Genomic DNA, 26,081 nt, shown 5'->3' with positions numbered 1-26,081 from the left:
CTAGAGCTTTGAGCTGAGTTATCCAGCTGGCCCTAAAGACCTGTTTGCTCTTCATCAAAGGCAAGATAGTGCAGGTGATGACAGACAACAGAATTGCCATTTGGTACTGCAAAAAGCAGGGCGGAATGGGGTCTCATGTCCCCTGTCTGGAGCTTCTCAGACTTTGATGATGGTGGTAAGTCTCATGCGTTCCCTGATTCTCACCCACTTAGTGGAATCACTCAACATTAGGGCAGATGAACTCAGTAAGCATCATCTTGCCAACGACAAGTGGTGTTTGCACCTGTAGCTCAGGTTATCTTATCCTAGTGGGGCATTCTTTCAGTAAACCTTTCTACTACCGACAAAAGTGTGCAACGTGGCCTCCTGTGTTCCAGAGTTTCCTACTTAAAACCTCAAGGACACACAGTCTCCTCAGTTTATTCCTAACTCTGCTGTTGATCTGCAGGTCCTAAAGTAGGTCAGTACATGGACTAAGAACATCTCATCCTGATAGCCCTTCACTTGGGTCAGTGGTTTTGGTATTCCAAACTTGTGACTAACCATGTGCCGTCCACTTCTACTGCCTCTTTGAGACGATCTGCAGTCCATACGGCAAGGCAGAGTGTTTAGCTCGAACCTCCAAAATCTACACCTCCATGTGTGGAGATGGAGTTGAACAAACTAATTGGTTGCTGTGTAGCATTGGAAGCGGTAGATGTTTGTCTGGCTGCTCATTGCCTCTTCATTAAGTATATATATTTAGGCTGTTGGACTTAATTTGTTGCTTAGTGTGTGGAGAAGCAAATTGATCCCCTCTCGGCCAAACTGTTGGTTCTATCGTTTGTATTGTCTTTGGCTTGGTAAGGCTTTGCAGTAGGCACGGTTAAAGGTTACTTGTTGCCCCTTCTGGCCTTTTTTGGTTTGATCAGCCCTCATTGTTCAAGTCATACATTCAGATGTGTATTCTAAAAGGTCTTTTACATATGTTTCTCTCTATCCCCACCATTATGCTCAATTGGAACCTCAGTTTGATTCTACCGTTCTTGAAATAAACTTTCGAGCCTCCGTATAGTTTTATTCTGAAATTTTTAACTCTGCATACTGTGCTTCACATTGCCATCACTTCTGCTCATCGTAGTCAGCGATCATCTAGCCTTGTAGTTTCAACCTCTGTTTACTATCTTTTTTCCTCACAAACTAGTACTTTTTGGACCTATGCACCCTTTTTCTCTTAAAGTGGTGTTAACATTCCATGTTAGGCACACCTTCATGCTCCCTCCTTTCTCTTTTCCACCACCAATTGATCCCACAGCATGCAGTTCTAAGTTGATAGAACTAAGGAGTACCATGGTAATGAGCAATTGTGGTTTGGGTTTTCTGGTGCAAAAAGGGAACATGGTTTTGAAGTGAACGTTTTTCAGTGGATTCTCCTCTACATTCAAACTACATTTTGTCATGACCTAAAAGGACCCCCTGGTGGTCCTTAGGGCTCATTTCCACCAGAGCAAAAGCTGCTGCTTTGGCTTGGAACTTTTTTGTTTTGAGCATTTTCCAGGCGACCACCTTGGCTTCTCTTCCTACATTAGCCAGGCATTTCTATAAGTTTCTCAAGTCTGCAGAGCTTGACAATTTGCTGTCTTGAGCTTGCAGGGCTTCCTGATGTAATTTCTCTCCTAAGATCCACTTCCGGTGAGGGGACATTGATTTGGTATGGTTCCATGAGGTGGCAAATCTGCTGTTTAGAAGCATCCCTCAGAAGAAGAAATTACCTTTGTTAATGTGTTTTTCTGGTGGATACGTAAACAGCAGCCCTCCCTGTTCTGTGGAGTGGGTTTTAGATAAGTAATCAGGTTCCATTCTAGATTCTGCCAGTTCATCTTAATGTATCAGCCATAATCGAGTGGTAGTGGTGCAATACTAGATGTTGTCTTTTGCAGCAAACTGAGCGTCCACAATATATTTATAACAGTGGACATAACTAATGGTTTGTCACTCCCTGCTGTATAAATTTGAATCATTCATGTGCGGTATTAATCATTCTGTTGTTCATAAAGTACAGTTGTAGAGGACGCACTCTGGAACATTGTGTGATTGAGTGTAGTGGCACTACGCTCATCTAAGCTGACTGACTACCTGGGAGTTACATTTGTGTAAACTTTGTGTAAAATGTAGACCATAAATATGTTCATGTAGAATCTAGACAGCTACCTCCTGGCGGCATTTGCTACTGATTATTGGAAAAAACACGGTTGGAAATTGTTGTATGGCAAACTTTAAATGTTGTCAGCCACTGCAAGCAAGCAGTTTAGTAGTTCTCTGTTATGTCTTTCTTTAATGGCAGTTTTGGCGATCTGTGCTATTCAAACAAAATGTAGGGCTCCATGGGTCATAGTTGACAGTCAAATTGTCTTGTGAGCACAATGGGACCCCAAGTGTATTAGAGCAGGTGAGTTTTCTGCCCATTCCCAAATGTGGCACCCTGTTTAAAGATTACCACTGCTCAGCTGGGCTGTTGGCTCGAATGCACTATGTTCTATTGGGTAGAGAAGCCTAAAACCTATGTTCGACGTCCAGCTCGATAGAAAACCCAAGGAGGGAAGTCTGTGGACATGCACAAATTAAAATTTTGTTTCAAAGCTCTTGTACTAGGGTTACGGTTTTTCTGCCACTCGACCTCAGAAGATCAATGATTGATATTTTATTTATAATCATTTTTCCATTGGCCTGCAGCATATGCTTATTGGACTGATATTAGCTCATGTTTTAATGTAAATGGCATGTTCATTTGGTGGGTAAAACAGCACATGTTCAATCGGGTGTTCTACAGTAGGTCATGTAAATATAGGAAAGTACTCCTTAAGGAATAATATTTGAGAGATTGAATTAAATGAGACTTACCTTACCTTAGAATTTCCCCCAGGCATCAGACTGGATCCGAAGACTTTCTTTGAACAGTACCCTTGCACGCCATCAGGTGGCATTGGTTGACTCCGCGTGCTTCATTGGTGTTGGGGTCACCTTGATGACGCCGAGGTCATATGTAGGCACCACCCCGGCACACTGACGTCTGTTCTTTTCTTTCCGTGCAAGCCTACGCGCAGATCCAGAGAAGAGCTGCCCCTTGTCATTGTTTGACTTACTGCAACACTTTTTTCCAACTCTTGGATGCGTGGAGGGATGTCCCAGAAGACCGGTTTTAAACCCTGCGACTCCTGTCACCGAATTATGTCAGTGACGGATCCACATCTCGTTTGTCTATGGTGTCTGGAGCGCGACCACAACCCGAAGTGTCTGGCCATAAACCTGAAGGCTTTGAGGGAGCGGCCCCTAAAGCTCATGGCGGCCTGGCCAGTTGCTCCCGGTTTCATTTGAGAGGAAGGTCACAAGACCGCTCGCAGAGTCATCACCAATCCTCCGCGTCCTATTCCAAGTCCTCGGATGCTCAGGTCACAAGAAAAAGAAGTAGAAGAATGCCAAACGTTCTTCGACTTCGCCCCGTCGCTCGGACGAGGTGAAGCAGGAAGAACATCGTCATTTTAGGCTCCGTGCCTCCCCAACTTTCCAGTATCCGGTGCCACCCCTCCCTAGTTGAAAGAGTTCTGTAAGGCTTCATATTTGGGCAGACCAACCCATCCTTGGCACCTTCGGGCCCAGGAGGGTCGGTGAGGGTCCCCTAGGGTTCAGCGCCGGCAGCTCCAGTGGGCTCCTCTGGATCCGCTCTTGGATCCGTACTGAATCAGGCTGTGCCAACGCAACCTTCCCTGGTTTTGGTACAGATGTCGACACTTCTGACGTCGACTGGGCCCTCCATCGATGTCGATCCTATACTCATTCCCCGGAGCCAGAACAACGTCCCTAAACACCGATTACATTTCCCATGGGCTCTCCTGGGCCCATAGCAGATCCTGACCCTTCTTTCTATGGGTATGGATATGGGGATAGTGTAGAAGGGTCCCTGGACTCTTTAGAATACCAGCTTGACCCTGACATTGACTTGGTTCAAGATTTGAGAGATGCTAGTGGACTAGATACCTCTTCTGATGCTGGCATGCTTTCTACCCCTACTGTGGCTACAGAGAAGGGAGCTTCATACTCCATGGTGGTAAGAAGGGCAGCTGAGGGTTTGGACCTAGAGCTTCCTTCTGTGGAGGTAAGGACTAACCTCCTGACTGAGGTGCTTCAGTCTCGGGCTTCAACTTCGGAACCCCTCCTACATTTTAATGAAGTCCTTACAGATGTTCTACTGGGTACCTGGTCCAGACCCAGCACAGGGGCTCCTGTGAATAGGAAGGTTGTCCGCAGACCGACCCAAAATTACTGACCCAACATCCTATGCCTGGGAGCCTTATTGGCGCATTCACTTCCGCTCCCCCAGATAGTTAAATCAAAAAGACTGAATAACTTTGGGAAGAAATGTTTTTCTTCCTCCAGTCGGGTGCTTCAGTCCATGAACACTGCGTGCCTTTTGGGTAGATACTTCCATACTCTCTGGGATACGGTCATGCAGATGCTGCCTCGAGTCCCGGAAGAGGCCCTGGCGGTTTTCTCCCAAGCTGTCACTGACGGGAAAAACGCAGCAAAGTTCATGATTCGTTGAGGGCTAAATACAACCGACTACCTAGGTAGATCGGTGGCATCGACGGGGGCCTTGTGGCTCCACACCTGTTTGAGGACATCTGGTTTTTCAGGGGATGTCCAGCAATCTCTAATGGACATGCCCTTTGATGGTATCCGTCTCTTCAGAGACAAAGTAAACTCAGTGCTCGAACGTTTTAAGGACTCATGGGCTATGGCTCGGTCCCTTGGCCTCATAGCTGCTCCTCACCCCACACAGTTCTCTTTTCTCCCCGTTCGTGGCTACGGAAGGGGCGCCCAGCCACATCCATTTCCAGCTGGCCACTGACCCACGCATGCTTCACAGTCTCTGCACGACGCAGGAATGCACGTGCTCGTGGATCAGGAAGCCAGCGGTCCACCCAGTCCACCCCCTCCTCTGCCTCCAAGCCTCCCTAGTCCATTGGAACATCCAGGGCCAGTTGGCGGCAGGATCCACCATCACCTACCCCACTGGGAAATCATTACCATGGACAGGTGGGTGTTCCAAATTGTCCGAAGGGGCTACTCCCTCCACTTCGAGACTTCCCCTCCAGCCATACCACCATTATACGATCATCTAGATCATCTAGATCATTTGGCACTTCTCCACTAAGAAGTCACGGATCTCTTGGCCAAGGGAGCCATAGAGAGGCTCCCCGTGCCAGAAGTAGGTTGTGGTTGTTATTCTCGCTACTTTCTGGTGCCCAAAAAGAACGAGGGCCTTCACCCTATCTTAGATCTCCCGTCCCTCAATCTATTCATCAAGAAGGAAAAGTTCAAAATGCTAACTCTAGATCAGGTCCTGTCTGTCCTGGAGACTGGATGGTAGCATTGGACTTGCAGGATGCCTATTTCCACATTCCCTTCCTGCCGGCCCACAGATGTGACTTGCGATTTGTGGTTGGTCACGAGCACTTTCAGTTAACTGTGCTCCCCTTTGGCCTTACTAGTGCCCCTCGGGTGTTCACGAAGGTGATGGTAGTGGTTACAGCTCATCTGTGCAGGTTAGAGGTTTCAGTCTTCCCCTACTTCGATGACTGGCTTTTGAAGGTGAACTCTCCCCAGGCTGTCGTCTCCCACCTCCAGACTGCAGCGAACCTCCTGCATTCGCTGGTGTTCACTATAACTGTGCCGAATTCACACCTGACACCCTCTCAGACACTCCATTTCATCTCAACTGTTCTGGACACAGTGCAGTTTCGGGCCTATCCTCCTGAAAAGCAAGTCTAGGATTTTCAGGCTATGATTCCGATGTTTTAGCCTCTATCCTGGATTTTGGTGAGAATGACTCTAAGGCTGCTGGGCTCGTGGGCTCCTGCTTCCTGCTGGTCCAACATGCCAGATGGCATTTGCAGGCTGTGCAGTGGGACCTGAAGTTCCAGTGGGTGCAACATCAGGGGAACCTCTCTGACATGGTCCAGATCTTAGAGGGGCTGCACTAGATCTGCAGTTGTGGCTGTCAAATCCAGATTGGGTCAGTGATCTCTCTCCCTTCCCCAGCCAGATCTCATAGTAGTGACAGATGGGTCACTCCTGGGATGGGGCGGCCACATGGGAGAGGCAGAGATCAGAGGCCTTTGGTCTCCGGCGGAGTCCGGGCTCCACATCAACCTTTTGGAGCTCTGGGCAATCTGACTTGCATTGAAAGCATTCCTTCCCTCTCTCAAAGGGAAAGTGGTGCAGGTTTTCACCGACAACACCACCCCCATGTGGCACTGCAACGGCAGGATGGAGTGGGGTCATGGATCATCTGTCAAGAGGCTCTTCGCCTCTGGACAAGGCTGTAATGCCAGGGCATTTCCCTGGTGGTTCAACATCTAGCAGGCTTTCTGAACGTCTGAGCAGACAAACTCAGCCGTCGATGCATAGTCGATCATGAATGGTGTTGTAGGAAAGTAACCTCTTTTTGCCATGTTTACTTTTTGCCTGCTGTCATTGTTTTTTGACTGTGTTCACTGAGATCCAGCTAACCAGGACCCCAGTGACTCTCACTCAAGGACTAAGCACGCACCACAGTTGGCATACTGGTGCCCCCATGTAAGTCCCTAGTAAATGATACTTAGGTACCCAGGGCATTGGGGCACCAGGAGTTCCGGCAGACCACAGATATCCCATGCGCCGAAATCTAAATCCCATTCTATCCTACAAGATTCAGATTTCGGCAGATGGGATATCCATATGGGATTTAGATTTCAGCTGACGGGATATCCGTCACTGTTGTGATGAAGTAACCCATCCACTGAGTTCTAAATCATCCCCAAAGTTTTTACAATTCTAAATTGAAAGCACTGTGTGCGTTTTTTTGGCGGATGTGACATGGTTGTCAATGTTTCGTCTTCTTGTATCACCAGACAGTCCTCAGGATTAAGTGGCATATTTATGAGAGGCTTGCCCCGCTGTTGCATCACTTTAGTGGCGCAAAAGCAGTGCTAACCTTTCAGCCATATCTATGAGGACACGCAAAGCCAGTTTGTATGCCTTTAAATGGCCTCATAGATATGGAGTTAAGCAAGGCAGCACAAATCGCTGCCTTACCCTGCGTTGGGGAGGGATTCCATGGGTGTTGTGGTGGGTGTTCCCATGCAAAACCCATGGATTTTGACGCATCCTCAGATTTACAAGGCCATATGAACCAAACTGATATGCCTCACCAGCGGAGGTGCAACGAGGAGAAATCTATTTTTTTCCTCTTTCTGTGTGTGGTGCATTCTGGAAGATCCTCTCATGGTTGTTTATGTGCAGGAAGGTGAGCCCTCCTGCACACAAACAATCCTGCCTACAATGCAGACACCCTTGTGCAATGGTTCAAGGGTGCCTGTGTTGGTGCTAGGCAGCCAAAATGGCACCAGTACAGCGGGAAAGGACAGGAATGCACCGTATGGCATTGGTATGGCGAATTCCTGCCTTTTCCCTTTGATGCAGGGCACCTTGTTGCGCTGCGCCAAAAAGTCATAAATCTGCGTTGAAATATCCAGATAGGGCAATGGCTGACCCTTTTGATCTTGATGGAAAATGTGAACAAGATATATACAAATATAACTAAGTAATAATAAATACAGATTTAGTACACAAGCAAACGCCATGTGCGCATGAGAAATACCTCAAATCAGGTGAAAGCACCTCAAACCTATGTGAATCAGGAAACCCCCAAGTGTTCAATCTAGTAACCCCTCCTTTTAAGCTCATGGAAACCGCCAAGAAGCATGACAGTCCTCTTCCGCACGGTACGGAAACCTGTATGATGTCCAGTTAATTCAACCAATTTGAATATTCTTGCAAAAACCCTAACAAATAACGAATACATATGTGAAATAGTATCGAATCAACAGTGTAAAGTATATTTTCAGAGACATATGAGCACTCCACTATCCTCACCTAATCAGAAAGCAGTTTTGGAAAGAGACGAAACATGTAACAAAGCCAATATGGAGATAGATCCAAGAAATGTAGTGGGAACACAGGAAAAAATCTATCATTATCCATTTACCAATCAGTGACAAGCGCAGGGTAGTAATTACTTGACACCATAACACCACTAGACCAATACCAACGAGGGCGAATGAGCATGAGCGTGTATTTAAGAGGCCTCACGAAAACAACTTCTATCTTGAAACGGGATTCTTATCCCACACCTACAAAGGCCCATAGCGGACTCGAGGCATATACAAGCATCAGTAGGGATATGCAAACCTTTAGGTGCCCACTTTTGAAGAAACAACAGTGCACACCAACACTAATCTTTATAAATCACTAAATCGTCACGGTATACATGATGTATTCATGATCTGGAGAAGTCCAGTTTGGAATCATTCCATTAATGACCGAACAGACAAAACAATAATTTACACCTCACTCTTTAATTTAGCATGAAAATCACCTTCTTGGACTTCTCTATCTAAAAAGACTCAGGAATTCTCTACATGTATCTGCTCTGAAGGTAGAAGAGTTTGCCAAGCGTGCCATGTTGGCTGCATTTCGAAAACGTGCTTGTTTTTTAAAAACAAAGTGGGAGTATTTTACAAAATTGTCCTGACACACGGAGCATTATGAGATCCCAGCATTTTGAGATAATTGTTAAAGTTCTGGGACTACTATGCTATGCATTGTGTGCTTATACATGTAATGACAGTCTCCCCAACTTCAACAAAGTGTAGTGACCAAGCACTAAGTTGCAAATATTCGATCTGGCAAAGCTAATTTGAGGGAATGCTAATGGAAGTAATTCCATCTCGTTTAAATGTAGGGGAACTACAAGTTTGGTGTAATGAAAAACTTCAAAATTGTTTCACCTGCTTGGTCAATCTAAACGAACCGTTGTTGGTGGAAGTACCCAAAATTATGAATCCATTAGCCTTGTTTGTTCCTTTTCTGGAAATTGGGTTGACTTACTGGTGGTTACAAAAAATATCACTTGTTTAATTCCACCTCGTTATATTCTTTCCTGCCTTGTATATTTTATTTCTATAAAAGATATAAATAACTAAGTGCCACATGTACAAAGCATTTCTCTAGTCGCAAACAGGCCAATTCACAGAATCGGCCCGTTTGCGACTAGACAAATGCTTTTTGGGATGTTCAAAGCCCAAATTGTGATTTGGTAATTTGTTACCAAATCGCGAACTGGGTTTTGCAATTCGGTATTAGGAAGGGGCGGGTTCAGGGCTTCCCTTCCTAATAGCGAATCTGAATGGTGTGTATGATTGTTTTGTGACTGTGAATGTCGCAAAACAGTCACAGTTTTTACCAAACTCAAATTGGTGTTAACCCATTTGCAAATGGGAAGGGGTGCCAAAGGGACCCTTTTCCCGTTTGTGAATGCATTCAAAACGTGTTTTAATAGCAGGCAGTAGTCCCACGGATCACTGCCTACTCTTAAAAAAACAGGCATTTGCAATGCAATGGGTCTTGAGTTAGAGCTATTAGCATTGTAAATTCCTAACTGGACTTTTCTTGCCACATACATGGAAAAATGAAAAGTAAAACAGTTGACATAAGCAAGCCGATTCAAAGCGCCATAGCCGCCATGAACGTGAGCGCGAAGGAGGAAAACAAAAGGAAAAAGAAGTTCGCTGGCACTCAAACCTACCGACATATAAGGTTGGTCACCAAGGTGGTAACAAAACTGCCCCAAGGAGGGGCACAAGTAAAGCATTTACCAATGATAATAAAGGATTTTTGAAAGGCAAGCCCACGAGCGAGTGAAAGTGATGGGCGTGAGGAAAGCGTGGTGCAAAGCCCACATAGATACCAAGACGTCACAAAAGCAACGCTTGCGTGCTGCTATGTTCGACCTAATGAAACTGAAATGTTAATTTTTTTCTTTTTAATCGCAGTCTATTTTCCTTTAAGATAAACAGGCTGCGTTTCAAAACAATAATAAACATTACTTTATTTAAAAGCAATCAAAGACATGGTGGTCTGCTGACTGCAGCAGGCCACCATCCCTGTGATTTTTGTGATTCCCGGTGGGTCGCAAATTGCGACCCACCTCAATAATGTTAATGAGGTAGGTCTATTTGTGACCCACCGGGAATCGCAAAAGAAATTCATTTGAGTTTCTTACATTTGGAATTATGATTTCCTAATTGCCATTCGCGTGGAACAACATTTAGGACATCACAATTCCACATGTTCGTACATGTGGCCCTAAATGCTGTTCTTAAAGTCACTCTATTTGAGTTGTGCCAATGAATGTTATATGTGTTGCAAGGTTTTCTAAACTGTACTTTGAGACATCAGTTTCCTTTTTTTGCTCATTTTGATTTATTCTTTGTTACTGAGTGGGCAATTTTCACTACTTTTGTTCCAGATCCTTGATCGAAAGAATAGCGAAACTGAGGAATTGAAGATGTTATACAGAAATAAACAGAATGAGTCCGAAGAGACAATAAGGAAGCTTGAAAAGAAAGGTAATATCACATCAAACGCTTGTCGGAGAAACCTGTCCTCTAAAAATTCAGTATTGGCAACAGCGAATCAGAATGGAATTACAAGTATACAAAAGTCATATCATAGTGGCATCATCTATAACAATATGCGCTTTGTTGAGTATTATAAAAAAGACAGTCTTTCCTGTGCTTTTTATATATAAAAGCCACCCAGACAGCACAGCTGTCTGGTTGTTAAAGACTTCTTGGTGACATTCTGAAAGGTTCCCTGTGAATGCATTCCGCTCATTGCTTACCATTGGCTTTGTGGTTTGTAATACACATTTGCTTGTTTTCTGTTTGCTGGCTTTATTTGTTTTAGGCTGTCCAGCATGTCTTTGTCCCTCCTGTGGAGCATTGCCTGTTTACTGTATTCTTCTAGTAGTCCTCGTTTTTTGTAAACAGGCCTTTAAAATATGTTCTTATCTTGTCACATTTACTGTGCATTCGAAGACAGAGATCAAATATTAGGCTCTGTCTTCTGAGGGAGATTGGTGTTTACTTTTCTTTCTTCTACTTCAAAGTGAGAGGACTTACCTGACAATCTAGGGTTGTGAAAGGAAAGGCTTTTTTCTAGCTCAGAAAAACATTTAAATGTTGTAAATGAACTGTGCAAATAATTTAGACTATATCAGAATTAGCAAAGGACAAATTAAGCAAATTTTTTTTTTAATTCTTAAGTGTGGTTCAAACAAATATTTGAATCTGATCAAAACAAATCAACATACTAGGCGGTGCCATTTCCACATGTTATCATTTGTACGCTGTATAGTTTTATCAGTAAAACTGTATGTCTGTGCAATTGTAATGGACATTTCAAACGAAAATGTATTGTCTGTAGTGGCACTGCACTATCACACCATGCATACTCCAGTCTGTGACACCGTATGCCAGTCTGTGCCACCCCAGTGTATGACACTTTATGCCAGGCTTTGCCACTCTACGCTTTTCCACTGTATGGCACTCCACGGCACTGTATGCCACTCTGCTGTACGACACAGTACTCTATTCCACTCTACGCCACTTCCCTCCACAACACTCCACTCTGCTCCTCTTTAAGCCACCCTAGACCTCTCAAACCACTCTACAATACTCTACTCCACTCCACTCTGCACCACTTTACGCTTCTCTACTCTCCAACACTCTGTGCCACTTCACTTTACTCCACTCCAGTCTACAAAATTCCACTCTAGAATACTCATTGCCACTCCGTGACAGTATATGTTGCTCTGTGCCACTCCACTCTTCTACACCATGCCACTTTACTCCAATCCATGCCACACCACTCTACAACACGTTACTACACTCTGAGACTCTCCACGCTACAACAATTCCGTTTAAGACACTTCACTCTTCTCTATTCTACACCACTCTATGACATTCCACTCCACGCTCCTCCGCTCTGTCACTCCACTCTGACACTCTACTCCACTCCACTCCACTATACGATACTCTACTCCACTCTGTGCCTCTCTACGCTACTCCACGCTACTCCACTCTACACGCTCTGCACCACTCAATGCTACTTAACTCGAGGCCACTTTATGACTGTATTCCACACTGTGGCACTCTACACTACAACACTCCATACCACTCTTCACCACTCCACTCTATGCCATGCCACTCCACTCTACGCCCCATTACTCTATAGCACTCCACTCTATGCCATGCCACTCCACTATACCCTCCGCCATTCTTCGCCCCCTCACTCTACGCCCCTCCACAACACTCCACTCCACACGACTCCACTATACAACACTACTCCTCTCTATGCCACTCCAGTCAACAGCAATCTACTTCACTCTAAGTCCCTTCTACACTCTACTCCGCTCTATGCCACTCCACTTAATGGCACTATACGTAACTTCTTCTATGCTACTCCTTGCCACTTTGCTCCACCACACACCACTTTACTCCACTCTCCGCCATTCCACTCTATGCCACGCCACTCCACTCTACGCCCCATTACTCTATGCTCCCCCACAACACTCTACTTCATTCTATGCAACTCCACTGTATGACACTCTACTCCTCTCTATGCCACTCCACTCCACTCAACAGCAATCTACTCCACTCTGCACCCTCTCCACTACGACATACTACCCCACTCTGTGCCTCCTAATTCATTATACTCCACTTTTTGCCTCTCCACTCTACTCCTCTCCACACCCCTTCATACCATGTCACTCTACACCACTACGTTCTACATCACTCCATTCTACTTTGCTCTAAAACACTCCACTTTACTTCACAACATTCCATTCCACTGTACAACATGCTACTCCACAGTACAACATTCCACTCCACACTGCGACACTCCACAACACTCACTCTACGACATTTCACTCTGACACCCCACAACCCTCCACTCTACAATACTCTATGCCACTTCACTCTACAATATTCTACTACTCGCCGCTCTCCTCTAGGCCACTAACTTTTAGCCATGCTGAACAGTAGCCACACTGGTGTACAACATGGCTCAAACACATTGGAAAATCCAATAGCTCTTGCATAGGTGAGACCTAATGGCTTTAACTAACACAAGGTAATCTCAGTCATAAATCTCTGGGTGTCCATCCACTTCTGATGCACTGCGAGTAATCAGCAGATAATCAGCGAGCGTGTAGAAGACATAAACGTAGAAAGGGGGCTGCGATGATGATAGAGTGCTAAAGAAAATGTACCGTCATGGAGTAAGGCAAGGCAGCGCAAATCTCTATGCTGCCTTACTGTGCTTTAGGGAGGTGTTGTGGTGGTTGTTACCACACAACACCCATGGATTTAGACGCATTCCCAGATTTACAAGGCCATGTATACCTGGGGATGCACCAAAACCTTACGCCTCACCAGGGAAGACTCAATGGAAAGAACATTTTTTATTGCGCCTCGTTTTTCCTCTTTCAGTGTGTGCTGCATTATGCATCACACATAGGACGAGGAAAATCCTCTTAGGATTGTTTATGAACAGAAAGGTGATCCATCCTGCACAAAACAATCCTGCCTACAGTAGAGACACACCGTTGCACGATGGTGCAAGGGTGCCTGTCTTAGTGCTGTATGGCAATGTGTCATTATTGTAATGAAGAGGATTAATAAGGTTGCAATAGCAAGCCAATGGAGGTCCCATTCCAACTACTGGTGTTCTGTTTTTATTACAATGAAAGTGAATGGTAAATAATATTATTATAATAAACAAGCACCGGCAATCTCAATAAGTCTGGTATAAAAGGAATTTTATAAGGCAATGTGATGCCCTACATGTTAAAAGCAGGGGGATAAATATGTATTGTGTGAGGCAAATAACTGTTAAATAATATTGGTGTAGGTTAAAAGGTCAGGTGACAATCAAGACAAAACTAAAAATCAATGTAGGTTAGTGGCTGCTCCCCTCCCATCTGTGCTGCTTCCAGGGAAAGCAACATAAAATATCTAGTTATTTAAGATGCTTTCACAGCATTCCAATATTGTATGTGTGTCCCAGAAAGTTCAAGCTTAAGCAGGTGAATAAACAAAGTGATCACAGGTGCGTGGAGGAAAAGCATTTTTCTGTGGGCACACACAACATCTGCCCAATCAAATCATGTACTCCTGGTTCTGAACATACAGGTTGCACCACATCCCTTCTCTAGTGATGCACAGGTCATTGTCTGGTGACAGCTGTGCTGTCAATCCAGACCATAAAATTGGCAACAAACAAGAAATTGAGCTCGGACTCCCATAAGGATGAGCTGTCCTTGTGTTCTTGGCACTTTATACCACATTTGAGGTCAAGGGTCTTAAAGGGAGTGCCAGAGGTCACTGAGGGAGTGTCAGGGGTTGCAAAAGTAAAACCAAGCTTCACGGATGCATTGGAAAATGTAATGTTTTCTGAGACCTGCTATTCATATTGATGGACTGTCATAGTAACTTACCATTGAATTCCATTGAGCAAGAAAACTAGCATGAAAAAAGAACACATGCATCAGTCACTAATAGTGTTTGTTCTTATTGTCTGACAGTTCAAACACTTGTTCGAGAGTCCCAAGTGATCCGAGAGAGTAAAGAAAGACAGATTGCAGAGTTAAAGAAGATGTGTGAGCAAAGCACAGAATCTGTTAGGAATGAATGGGAGAAAAAGGTAAGTAGTTGCTCTCTTGACTGTTTATACATTGAACAAACTGAAGAAAGTTGGCACAAATGTAAAATATCAATATATGAATATGCTGACATGCTTCTTTTCCCATATTCCTGCTACTGAAAAACTTCCTGTGATGGAGAGACCATTACTATGATCATGTTTACAAGTCAAGCTGAGCTGAATTCCCATATTGAATTCCACACTGCCTGACTTACCTTCTCAACCCACCTATCGTCCTTCCACAGTTCAGATCCAGCCAACCCCCACTTCCATCACACCACCGCCATCCCTACCCCCTCATGCCAGGACACAGTCAACACCTCTTCATTCCAGGTGGTAAATGAGTGCAAAATCCACGCAGACCCAGGCATACTGTGTGGAATTCTACATTTTGAAGTCAGGTCCTCACAGAATTCATCATCCTTTAGGACTGAGGAAATTCTCTCCAGTAACAGTAATTCCGACCACCCCAAATTTCCTCGTGGTATGCCTCTGTATTGGTAATTTCGGCCTAATTGTGCAATTGTAGTGCTATGGCAAAGTTGTGGGTTATGCCTCAGTGCGATTTATCCCAACTCTCATAATAGTCTAGAGAGATGGCTGAAGCAGTTAAACTATTGTGAGTTGTATGAAAGATTATCCTTGAGAGGAAGCGGAATAAACAATGAGTACCTTCTTCCATGGAATCCTTGTCCACATACACACACATAAAATTTGCTGTATCTGAATTCATTATGTTTTCTTTTATTTGATGTCTATCATTATTGTATTTAGAAAATATAGGCCGTTGCCCACAAGTCATCGTTCCCTATATATGTCCAATTCTTTAGCCAAAAACATTAAAAAATAATTTTCTGTTGCTCAAACCAACTGAATTCTAATTGGGAAATAAAATTCCTCCGAGTTCCTTTCTAAACCTTTCCCCTGATTGTCACCGGATTTTGGCATGTAATGTTTCAGTATGTCGGCTCTCAGAGGACTAGGTAACTGTTATAGGTTCGCGCTCCATGATGGGCACTCACTGTCTTGTTTGTGCTCTCCAGCTCCACATGGCGGTGGCAGAGATGGAGCACGGCAAACTTGAACTGCAGCACAAGCACACAGAAAACATCCAAGCGCTGCTGGACGACACTAATGCCCGCCTCATCAAAATGGAGGCCGACTACTTGGCGCAGACCGAGGAAACTGTACGTGTTCTCCCCCCTAGCCTCACAACGCTAGGATTTCTTTCACATTATAAAGTTAACGATTGGTGTGTCTTTTATGATAAAGAGATAAAAAAGTGGCATATAGTAGGGGCAGATTAATAGCACAGAAGAGGACATCATTTAGCGAGTCTATGAGCTGGGGTATTGTAATTAACATTGACAAATTTGGGAATTAATAACTTTTGAAAATACAACGCGTTTTATGGGTCAATGCCTAATATGCCGTCTTTTATCACAGTTGTTAATTCTTCGCTAGTAATGTGCGTAGCTCATTATTTCTGCGGCTCGCACTTACCGTAATACTGTCACTTACTCATCAGCATACATTTGTACTGCAAACAGGGGCTGATGAGCCCATTAAGGATACCTATCCCCACGGAGCGGGCATAGTCCGCAGCTTTGCCCTTGCAGTTGCCACTGCTGTTTCAGTGCTAGACCGCTTTGCTGAACTTGATGCTGCCATAAGCTCTACTTCTGCCTTTACTGCCAAGTGTTCTTCATCACAGCTAATACATGAAATTACACCTTTAGTTTTATATTTTTTTTATGTTTGTGGTTTAATATAGTGCGAATGTGACCAAAGGGCATTAGGGAACAGATAGTCAAACAACTAAGATATCGGTTCATTACCTTTTGATTTCTGTGGACCCCCTCTAAATTATTACCAGATCCGGGGACCCCTCCGATTCATTATTGGAAGCTAAAGACCCCCGTCCTAAGCAGTTTCTATGATTTTAACATTAAAAATATACACAAAAACAAGAATACACCAAAAACGTGCTCAAGTTTGAAATATTTTGTTTACATTCACAGTCAGATATAGAGGAAAATTCACGTTTCCAATTGTGTTTCTTTATTTGTACATACATTTATTAATCTTAATATATTAATTTTGATACATTTAATTTGGTAACACAGTCCTGGACCACCTGAGTAGGCCTTGCAGACCCCAGGTTAAGAACCACTGAACTAGGGCATCTAACCTTTCTGATGGGTATTTGTGATAATCAGTAAATGTGTATTTTATTATGTATCTGCTTACACTGCTGTGACTGTTGGCTGAAAAAAACTAAGAATTAGCCTTGGAGGAAGGTGTCGACGGAGGCTTGATTAAGCGTTCTTGTACTTGGAGACCAAACTCTTTGTGGATGTGATATAGGTACATTCTGGACCAGGACCCAGAGTGCATCATAACTAGAACTAAGCTCTGAACAGAGATTAGTAGGAACAAATAAAGCAAATTCTACGTGTGATGTTTAGGGCGTTCACCACTTTTTCACTATTCAAGAAAGCTTCAGAATTCCTGTAGGTTTTCTGTACCCAGTCTGAAATTACTGCTGATTGTGATTGGCAGAACCTTACCGTGTGATTTATTGCCGCATAGTTACAGGGTATGCAGAATGTAGTGAAAGAACGCCATAGCTCCACCATTCCTCCGCCTGAGCTGCTAAAATATTTGCTGGTGCAGCAACATAGCGCCTGGACATGGCTGCCCAATTGACGTATGAGCCATCACGCGTTGACTCAGACTGCCTCTGTTTTTAATATCTTGACAGTAAACCCTTAGTTTCTTATCAGCTGACAATGCAGTGGGAGGATTTCACTCTTTCCTACTAAGTCTAACCTGCTTAATTAGTCTTTCTGTCTTTCACAGTTTATCTCTGAAGCACTTGTGAAGTGACAGCAAGCTGAGCGCTTTTGTTTCCTCAATGACAACAGCATCAAGGTGTTGGGCTTTGGCCTGTTCTCCGGCTGGGTTAGGCCCAGCTGGAGATAAAAATGAGAGGTGTGTCTCGCCCTTTGAAGGTCTGTGATCTGCAGAAGTAACTGAATATGTTTTAGTATCAGAAGACTGCTATGGGACAGGGTTCACACTTTTCATTGGAGCAGGCCAAATTCGGCTCAATAATAGCAGCCAGATCTGAGACCAAATAGATCCTTCACATTTTCAGCACTCTTAGCACCATTTTCCTGTGATGGTGGATGCGATTATGGTTATATTTATTCCTAGTCAAGATGGACGTCTTCTCAGTTTGATCTGACAGCGCTTCTGTGTCCAAGATGGTGTTCAACCATTTTCATGTGAAATAAACATAATTAGATATATATGGAAAATGTCACTTACCCAGTGTACATCTGTTCGTGGCATGAGTCGCTGCAGATTCACATGCTGTGCACAGTCCGCCGTCTGGTGTTGGGCTCGGAGTGTTACAAGTTGTTTTTCTTCGAAGAAGTCTTTTCGAGTCACGAGACCGAGGGACTCCTCCCCTTTCGGTTCCATTGCGCATGGGCGTCGACTCCATCTTAGATTGTTTTCCCCGCAGAGGGTGAGGTAGGAGTTGTGTATGTTAGTCATAGTGCCCATGCAATGGAATAAATACGTATGTACATAATAAAGGTTAAAGTAATATATTTACAAATGTACAATTGTTTAAGATCTACTTCTAAACGGCTACAGGCTCCCGGGGAGGCGGGTGGGCGCATGTGAATCTGCAGCGACTCATGCCACAAACAGATGTACACTGGGTAAGTGACATTTTCCGTTCGATGGCATGTGTAGCTGCAGATACACATGCTGTGCATAGACTAGTAAGCAGTTATCTCCCCAAAAGCGGTGGTTCAGCCTGTAGGAGTTGAAGTAGTTTGAAATAATGTTCTTAGTACAGCCTGACCTACTGTGGCTTGTTGTGCAGTTAACACATCTACACAGTAGTGCTTGGTAAATGTATGAGGCGTAGACCATGTTGCTGCCTTACATATTTCGTTCATTGGAATATTTCCTAGAAAGGCCATGGTAGCCCCTTTCTTTCTGGTTGAGTGTGCCTTTGGTGTAATAGGCAGCTCTCTCTTTGCTTTAAGATAGCAGGCTTGAATACACTTAACTATCCACCTGGCAATGCCTTGTTTTGAAATTGGATTTCCTGTATGAGGTTTTTGAAAGGCAATAAATAGTTGTTTTGTCTTCCTAATTTGTTTTGTTCTGTCAATGTAGTACATTAGTGCTCTCTTGATGTCTAATGTATGTAGTGCTCTTTCAGCTACCGAATTTGGCTGTGGGAAGAACACTGGTAATTCTACTGTTTGATTTAAGTGGAACGGTGAGATAACCTTTGGTAAGAATTTTGGATTTGTTCTTAGAACTACCTTATTCTTGTGTATTTGAATAAATGGTTCTTGTATGGTAAATGCCTGAATCTCACTCAGAGATGTGATGGCAATGAGAAATGCAACTTTCCACGTTAAGTATTGCATTTCACAAGAATGCATGGGTTCGAAAGGTGGACCCATGAGCCTTGTTAAGACAATGTTGAGGTTCCATGAAGGAACAGGTGGTGTCCTTGGTGGTATAATTCTCTTTAGGCCTTCCATAAACGCTTTAATGACAGGTATTCTAAATAGGGAAGTTGAATGAGTAATCTGCAGGTAAGCAGATATTGCGGTGAGATGTATCTTTATGGAAGAGAAAGCTAGTTTTGATTTTTGCAAATGTAGTAAATATCCTACTACATCTTTTGGAGATGCGTGCAATGGTTGAATTTGATTATTATGGCAGTAACAAACAAATCTTTTCCATTTATTTGCATAGCAGTGTCTAGTGGAAGGTTTTCTAGCTTGTTTTATGACCTCCATACACTCTTGTGTGAGGTCTAAGTGTCCAAATTCTAGGATTTCAGGAGCCAAATTGCTAGATTCAGCGATGCTGGGTTTGGATGCCTGATCTGTTGTTTGTGTTGTGTTAACAGATCTGGTCTGTTGGGTAGCTTGACATGAGGTACTACTGACAGGTCTAGTAGTGTTGCATACCAAGGTTGTCTTGCCCATGTTGGTGCTATTAGTATGAGTTTGAGTTTGTTTTGACTCAATCTGTTTACTAGATATGGAAGGAGAAGGAGAGGGGGAAAAGCGTACGCAAATATCCCTGACCAATTCATCCATAGAGCATTGCCTTGGGATTGATGGTGTGGGAACCTGGATGCGAAGTTTTGGCATTTTGCGTTTTCTTTTGTTGCAAATAGATCTATTTGAGGTGTTCCCCAAATTTGAAAGTAAGTGTTCCGTATTTGGGGGTGAATTTCCCATTCGTGGACTTGTTGGTGATCCCGAGAGAGATTGTCTGCTAGCTGGTTCTGGATCCCTGGAATAAATTGTGCTATTAGGCGAATGTGGTTGTGAATTGCCCAATGCCATATTTTTTGTGTTAGGAGACACAACTGTGTCGAGTGTGTCCCCCCCTGTTTGTTTAAATAATACATTGTTGTCATGTTGTCTGTTTTGACAAGAATGTATTTGTGGGTTATCATGGGTTGAAATGCTTTCAACGCTAGAAATACTGCTAACAGTTCTAAGTGATTTATGTGAAACTTTCTTTGATGTATGTCCCATTGTCCTTGGATGCTGTGTTGATTGAGGTGTGCTCCCCACCCTGTCATGGAAGCATCCGTTGTTATGACGTATTGTGGCACTGGGTCTTGGAAAGGCCGCCCTTTGTTTAAATTTGTACTGTTCCACCATAGAAGCGAGATGTATGTTTGGCGGTCTATCAACACCAGATCTAGAAGTTGACCCTGTGCATGTGACCATTGTGATGCTAGGCATTGTTGTAGGGGCCGCATGTGCAATCTTGCGTTTGGGACAATGGCTATGCATGAAGACATCATGCCTAGGAGTTTTAATACCATTTTTGCTTGTATCTTTTGTGTTGGATACATGGCTTGTATCACCTTGTGAAATGTTTGAACCCTTTGTGGACTTGGAGTGGCTATCCCTTCTGTTGTGTTGATTGTCGCTCCTAAGTATTGCTGTGTTTGACACGGCAAAAGGTGTGACTTTGCATAGTTGATGGAGAAACCCAGCTTGTGAAGGGTCTGTATGACATACTTTGTGTGACGTGAACACCTTGTTAGCGTGTTGGTCTTGATTAACCAGTCGTCTAAGTAAGGGAACACGTGTATCTGCTGCCTTCTGATATGTGCAGCTACTACTGCCAGGCATTTTGTAAAGACTCTTGGCACAGTTGTTATTCCGAATGGCAACACTTTGAATTGGTAATGTATTCCTTTGAATACGAACCTTAGGTATTTCCTGTGGGAAGGATGTATCGGTATGTGGAAATACGCATCCTTTAGGTCTAATGTTGTCATGTAGTCTTGCTGTTTGAGCAGTGGGATTACGTCTTGTAATGTGACCATGTGAAAGTGGTCTGATTTGATGTAGGTATTTAGTGTTCTGAGATCTAGTATTGGTCTCAGAGTTTTGTCCTTCTTTGGTATTAGAAAATACAGTGAGTAAACTCCTGTGTTTTTCTGTAGGCTTGGTACTAATTCTATTGCGTCCTTTTGTAGTAATGCTTGAACTTCTAGTCCTAGAAGATCTATATGCTGTTTTGACATATTGTGTGTTTTCGGTGGGACGTTTGGAGGGAATTTGTGAAATTCTATGCAATACCCATGTTGGATAATTGCTAAGACCCAAGTGTCTGTTGTTATTTCTTCCCAAGATTCGTAGAATTGGCTTAGTCTTCCCCCCACTGGTGTTGTGTGATGGGGTTGTGTGACTTGTGAGTCACTGTTTATTTTGAGGGGTTTTGGGACCTTGAAATTTTCCCCGACTTCTTGGGAATTGGCCTCCTCTATATTGTCCCCGAAAACCTCCCCTTTGATATTGACCCTGGTAGGTAGGTGGTCTTGTCTGTGAAGTGTTGGTTTCTGTGGGTTGACCCCGAAACCCTCCCCTAAAAGGTGTCTTCCGAAATGTGCCTCTGCTCTGCGGGGAGTAGAGTGCGCCCATGGCTTTGGCTGTATCGGTGTCCTTTTTTAGTTTTTCAATGGCAGTGTCTACCTCCGGCCCAAACAATTGCTGTTCATTAAACGGCATATTGAGCACAGCCTGTTGGATTTCGGGTTTGAACCCAGAAGTGCGCAGCCAAGCGTGCCTCCATATTGTGACTGCAGTGTTTATTGTCCTTGCAGCTGTATCGGCTGCATCCATGGAAGACTGTATCTGATTGTTCGAGATACTTTGTCCCTCTTCCACCACTTGTTGCGCTCTTTTTTGGAACTCCTTGGGAAGGTGTTCGATTAAATGTTGCATTTCATCCCAATGAGCCCTGTCGTATCTTGCCAAGAGTGCTTGCGAGTTGGCGATACGCCACTGATTTGCTGCTTGTGCTGCAACTCTTTTTCCCGCTGCATCAAATTTGCGGCTCTCCTTGTCTGGAGGTGGTGCGTCGCCTGATGTCTGAGAGTTGGCTCTTTTACGAGCTGCCCCCACAACTACTGAGTCCGGTGTTAGTTGTGTTGTAATAAATATTGGGTCTGTGGGAGGTGCCTTATATTTTTTCTCCACCCTTGGAGTTATGGCTCTGCCTTTAACTGGCTCCTGAAATATTTGTTTTGAGTGCCTTAGCATTCCTGGGAGCACGGGAAGGCTTTGATACTGGCTATGGGTGAAGGACAGGGTGTTAAAGAGAAAGTCATCCTCAATAGGTTCCGAATGTAGTGAGACATTGTGGAATTCGGCTGCCCTTGCGACCACCTGTGCATATGATGTACTGTCCTCAGGTGGTGACGGTTTAGTTGGATATGAGTCTGGACTATTGTCAGACACTGGGGCGTCGTAGAGGTCCCATGCATCGGGATCATCCTGGCTCATTGTGGTATGAGCTGGTGAGTGCGTTAGTGGTGGAGTTTGCGCCGGTGATGCATGTGTTGATTGTGGTGGAGAAGGTGGTGGTGTTACTTTCTTTACCACCTTTGCTTGTCGTTGCTTGTCCCCTTGTTGGAAAACAAGTTTCCTTTTCATCTTGATTGGGGGAAGAGTAGTTATCTTCCCTGTGTCTTCCTGGATGTGAAGCCTCCTTTGAGTGTAGTCAGTTTCTACAGTTTGAAGCTCTTCACCAAATCTATGCAATTGGGTGTTTAGTCCCTGTTCCTCTGTATAGGAGCTAATTTTCGGTTCCGAGGCTTTTTTCGGTACCGAAACCGTTTCGGTAGGCTTTTTAGGCTCCGAAGAAGATTTCTTTGATTTCGGCGTGGTATCTCGGTGCCGAACATCTTCGGCGCCGCTGTCTCTGCGCCGAATTGTCTCGGAGCCGGTGTCTCGGCTCCGAGGTTGCTGTGTGGCGGTATCACGACCGGAGTCGGATGACTTCGACACCAGCATGCCCTTTTTCGGTGCCTTGGCTGGGTCACCTAGTTTTTGGGTTAAGCCATGGCCTGTTGGCAGTGGCGTCCCCTGGACTTTTGTGGACTTTTCGTGAGTCCTAATTTTCGACGTCTTACTCACGGTTGTTATGTCTTCGGCGTCGGATTCCCCCGAATCCGACTCGTGGATGGAGAACGCTTCCTCTTCGTCCTCGAACCGATGTTGTCCTGTCGGCGTGGATGCCATTTGCAGTCTTCTGGCTCTTCGGTCTCTGAGCGTCTTCCTCGACCGAAACGCTCGACAGGCTTCACACGTATCCTCCTTGTGCTCCGGGGACAGGCACAAGTTACAGACCAGATGCTGATCCGTATACGGATATTTGTTATGGCATTTAGGACAGAAGCGGAACGGGGTCCGTTCCATCAGTCTTGAAGTCGCACGCGGTCGGGCCGACCAGGCCCCGACGGGGGATCGAAATTACCCCGAAGGGCCATCGGAGCTCTTCAAGATTCGGTGTTGATTTGTTCTAACTAACCCGATACCGAACGAAACAATACCGACGATTTTTTCCGAGATTCTAACTAACTTTCCGACCCAAAACACGGAGCGAAAAGGAACACGTCCGAACCCGATGGCGGAAAAAAAACAATCTAAGATGGAGTCGACGCCCATGCGCAATGGAACTGAAAGGGGAGGAGTCCCTCGGTCTCGTGACTCGAAAAGACTTCTTCGAAGAAAAACAACTTGTAACACTCCGAGCCCAACACCAGACGGCGGACTGTGCACAGCATGTGTATCTGCAGCTACACATGCCATCGAACATACATATATATATATATATATATATATATACATATATATATATATATATACATATATATATATATATATATATATATATATATATATATATATATATAATCTTGGATCTGAGAACTATCATTGTGTACCCTGTTGAATTTTTCATCTTGGAAGATTAGATTAGACTCTCTCTGCACTGCCTCATGGTAGTTTTGGTGTCTTGCTTTCCCAACTCTTGTAAGGTTCTTCATTTTCAGCCAAGAACTATCCTTTTTGTCAAGGAGTATTTTTTCTTTTCTGCCCCTAGTGGCGTTTCCCACCTAACTAGGACCCTTTTATGGAGACACATGACATCGTTCACTGGTATGTTAAGTGTAGTGGTGCACCATGGTTCCTAGGATGAGTCTCCCTTTCTTTGGACAGTCACGAAGGAAACAAGAGAATGTTACTGCATCATTTCCTTGACAGATTTGTGAAGTTTTTACTCCTTAATGGAAAATGTTTCATCCTTTATTTACATGCAGCATAACCCTTTGCACTAGTTGGTTTGGTGGTGTTATATTGTCTAAAGTAAGAACTTGGAAAAACAATTGCAGTCAGTATGCCATGGTGGTTGAACCTACATTTGGGAAGTGTCATATTCAGCACTTGATCACTGCAAACGCTGTGCAGGTTCATAATAGACTTTTGTATTGAATGATGGAGTTAGTGTGAGTGAATGGCTGAGCCATAATGTCAGACAGAAATGAATGTTTCTCTTAGAGTGTTTATTGCATCATGATTCTGTCTGCATTCACATCGAGCTCCACTGTTAATAAACTGTGTTCGCCCAAATCAGCATTTGGTGATGTGGAACGTAGCTAATAATCAAACAAAATGAGCAGTTAAGGTTGACCATTCTTTGCTGTGCTCAGATGCATTTTAAATTCATTGAACGTTCCAGTTTTGATTGGGTTATGCGTATTTAGCATTAGTTAGTAGAGTGAGACACTTCATTGGTCTCTAAAGCTAAGGAATTGAAAATGTGCTATCAACATGCTTCCAAAAGTGGTCAAATGCGGTTAAGCTGCTACTTAAAGTTTCAGGTTAGAGATGAAGTGTCCCTAGGGAACAGCTTTTGACAGGGTTGCTGCCCATATAACTACCCATCAAACATATGGAATTTTCTTTGCAAATCTGTTTTCAGTCATCCGATTCACAATTCCTTTTTCAGGAAGCATTAGCAAGAGGATTGGAATCATTGCCTTACAGTTTTGAGCCAGAGGGACCATGCTTGCCTCCCGTGTAACTCTTGCCCAGTGACCTGTAAACCACACCCTTGATTCAGTTCAGTTCATAAACCTTTATTCTGCTAAATCACAATAATCATAAAAGTACATAAATACGATAAAAACATTAATATAATATATTCAACCCAAACAACAACATAAAAAACATTAAAAGAAAATTAATAAGTATGTATAAAAAAGTCCGAATAAAAAAGCCAGACCAATATATAATACATTTCCTCACATTAATAGCCTTTAAAATGTAGAGTGCAACATTATAGCATACAGCGGGGTCATTCAATGCAAGTAGAGACTTGAAGGCGACTCTGAAAGATCTAATATTCTCAGGAGCAAAGATAGGTTTGAGATAAAAAAGCCTATAATGCAAATAAAATGCACAAATCCGCAAAAAGTGCACTCAGTGCACTTATATAATCCAACTACCACACAGGCATAGAAATGTATCCAAAGGGCACGACTTCATGTTGGGGAAAGTCACCAGGTGATGCATAATGCCAAGTTTAAATCTTTTCAACACAAATCAAAGTTGCATATTACTAAACCAAGTTAAATAAATTTCGCAGCCCTCCTTGCGGGATATGGACATGTGGAGGGCAACTGCTGTTTTATTCATTTCTATAACCATTCTGCTTTCCCTCCTTTGCTGCAAAAAGGATTCTTTAGTAGCCCTCTTTGTAAGTGATAGCAGTTGCAAGGGGGTCCGGCCATACTGATAATTTGAACAGGGTGCTAAAAGAAGATTGAATATAGGTAAGCCAAGGGATACGTTAGACATTATCCAGTTTTAGGCAATCTAGAATTATCGTTTTAGTAAAGTTGGTTTCTTCTCTGGCCCATATGGTGAACCATAATACCAAAGGTCTGACCAACAGCACATTCTCCAAATACTGTAAGCATACCTCCTGATGTACAATCGCAGTCGATGCTGAGGTCAGTAGGCAAAGGAAACATTTAAAAAAAATATTTTCCTCTGCTTGCAGAGGTGTATTTACTGCGTAGCCCCATAGACCAACCC

General features: G+C 43.8%; 1 protein-coding gene across 4 annotated transcripts in view; it reads left to right on the top strand.

The window, feature by feature from the left end:
- The window catches only part of CEP112 (centrosomal protein 112), a 1,991,189-nt gene that overhangs the window by 577,555 nt on the left and 1,387,553 nt on the right, over window positions 1–26,081 (top strand). For all 4 annotated transcript variants that reach the window (XM_069199882.1, XM_069199881.1, XM_069199883.1 and 1 more), the window contains 3 exons: window positions 10,388–10,487; window positions 14,507–14,625; window positions 15,669–15,812. In XM_069199882.1, coding sequence (XP_069055983.1) covers window positions 10,388–10,487; window positions 14,507–14,625; window positions 15,669–15,812 — 363 coding nt within the window. The remainder of the gene's footprint in view (window positions 1–10,387; window positions 10,488–14,506; window positions 14,626–15,668; window positions 15,813–26,081) is intronic.

The sequence above is a fragment of the Pleurodeles waltl genome, chromosome 7, assembly GCF_031143425.1.
Source record: "Pleurodeles waltl isolate 20211129_DDA chromosome 7, aPleWal1.hap1.20221129, whole genome shotgun sequence".
NCBI lineage: Eukaryota > Metazoa > Chordata > Amphibia > Caudata > Salamandridae > Pleurodeles > Pleurodeles waltl.
The sequence above is the reverse complement of the archived record's forward strand: the minus strand, read 5'-3'. Positions and strand labels throughout refer to the sequence as shown.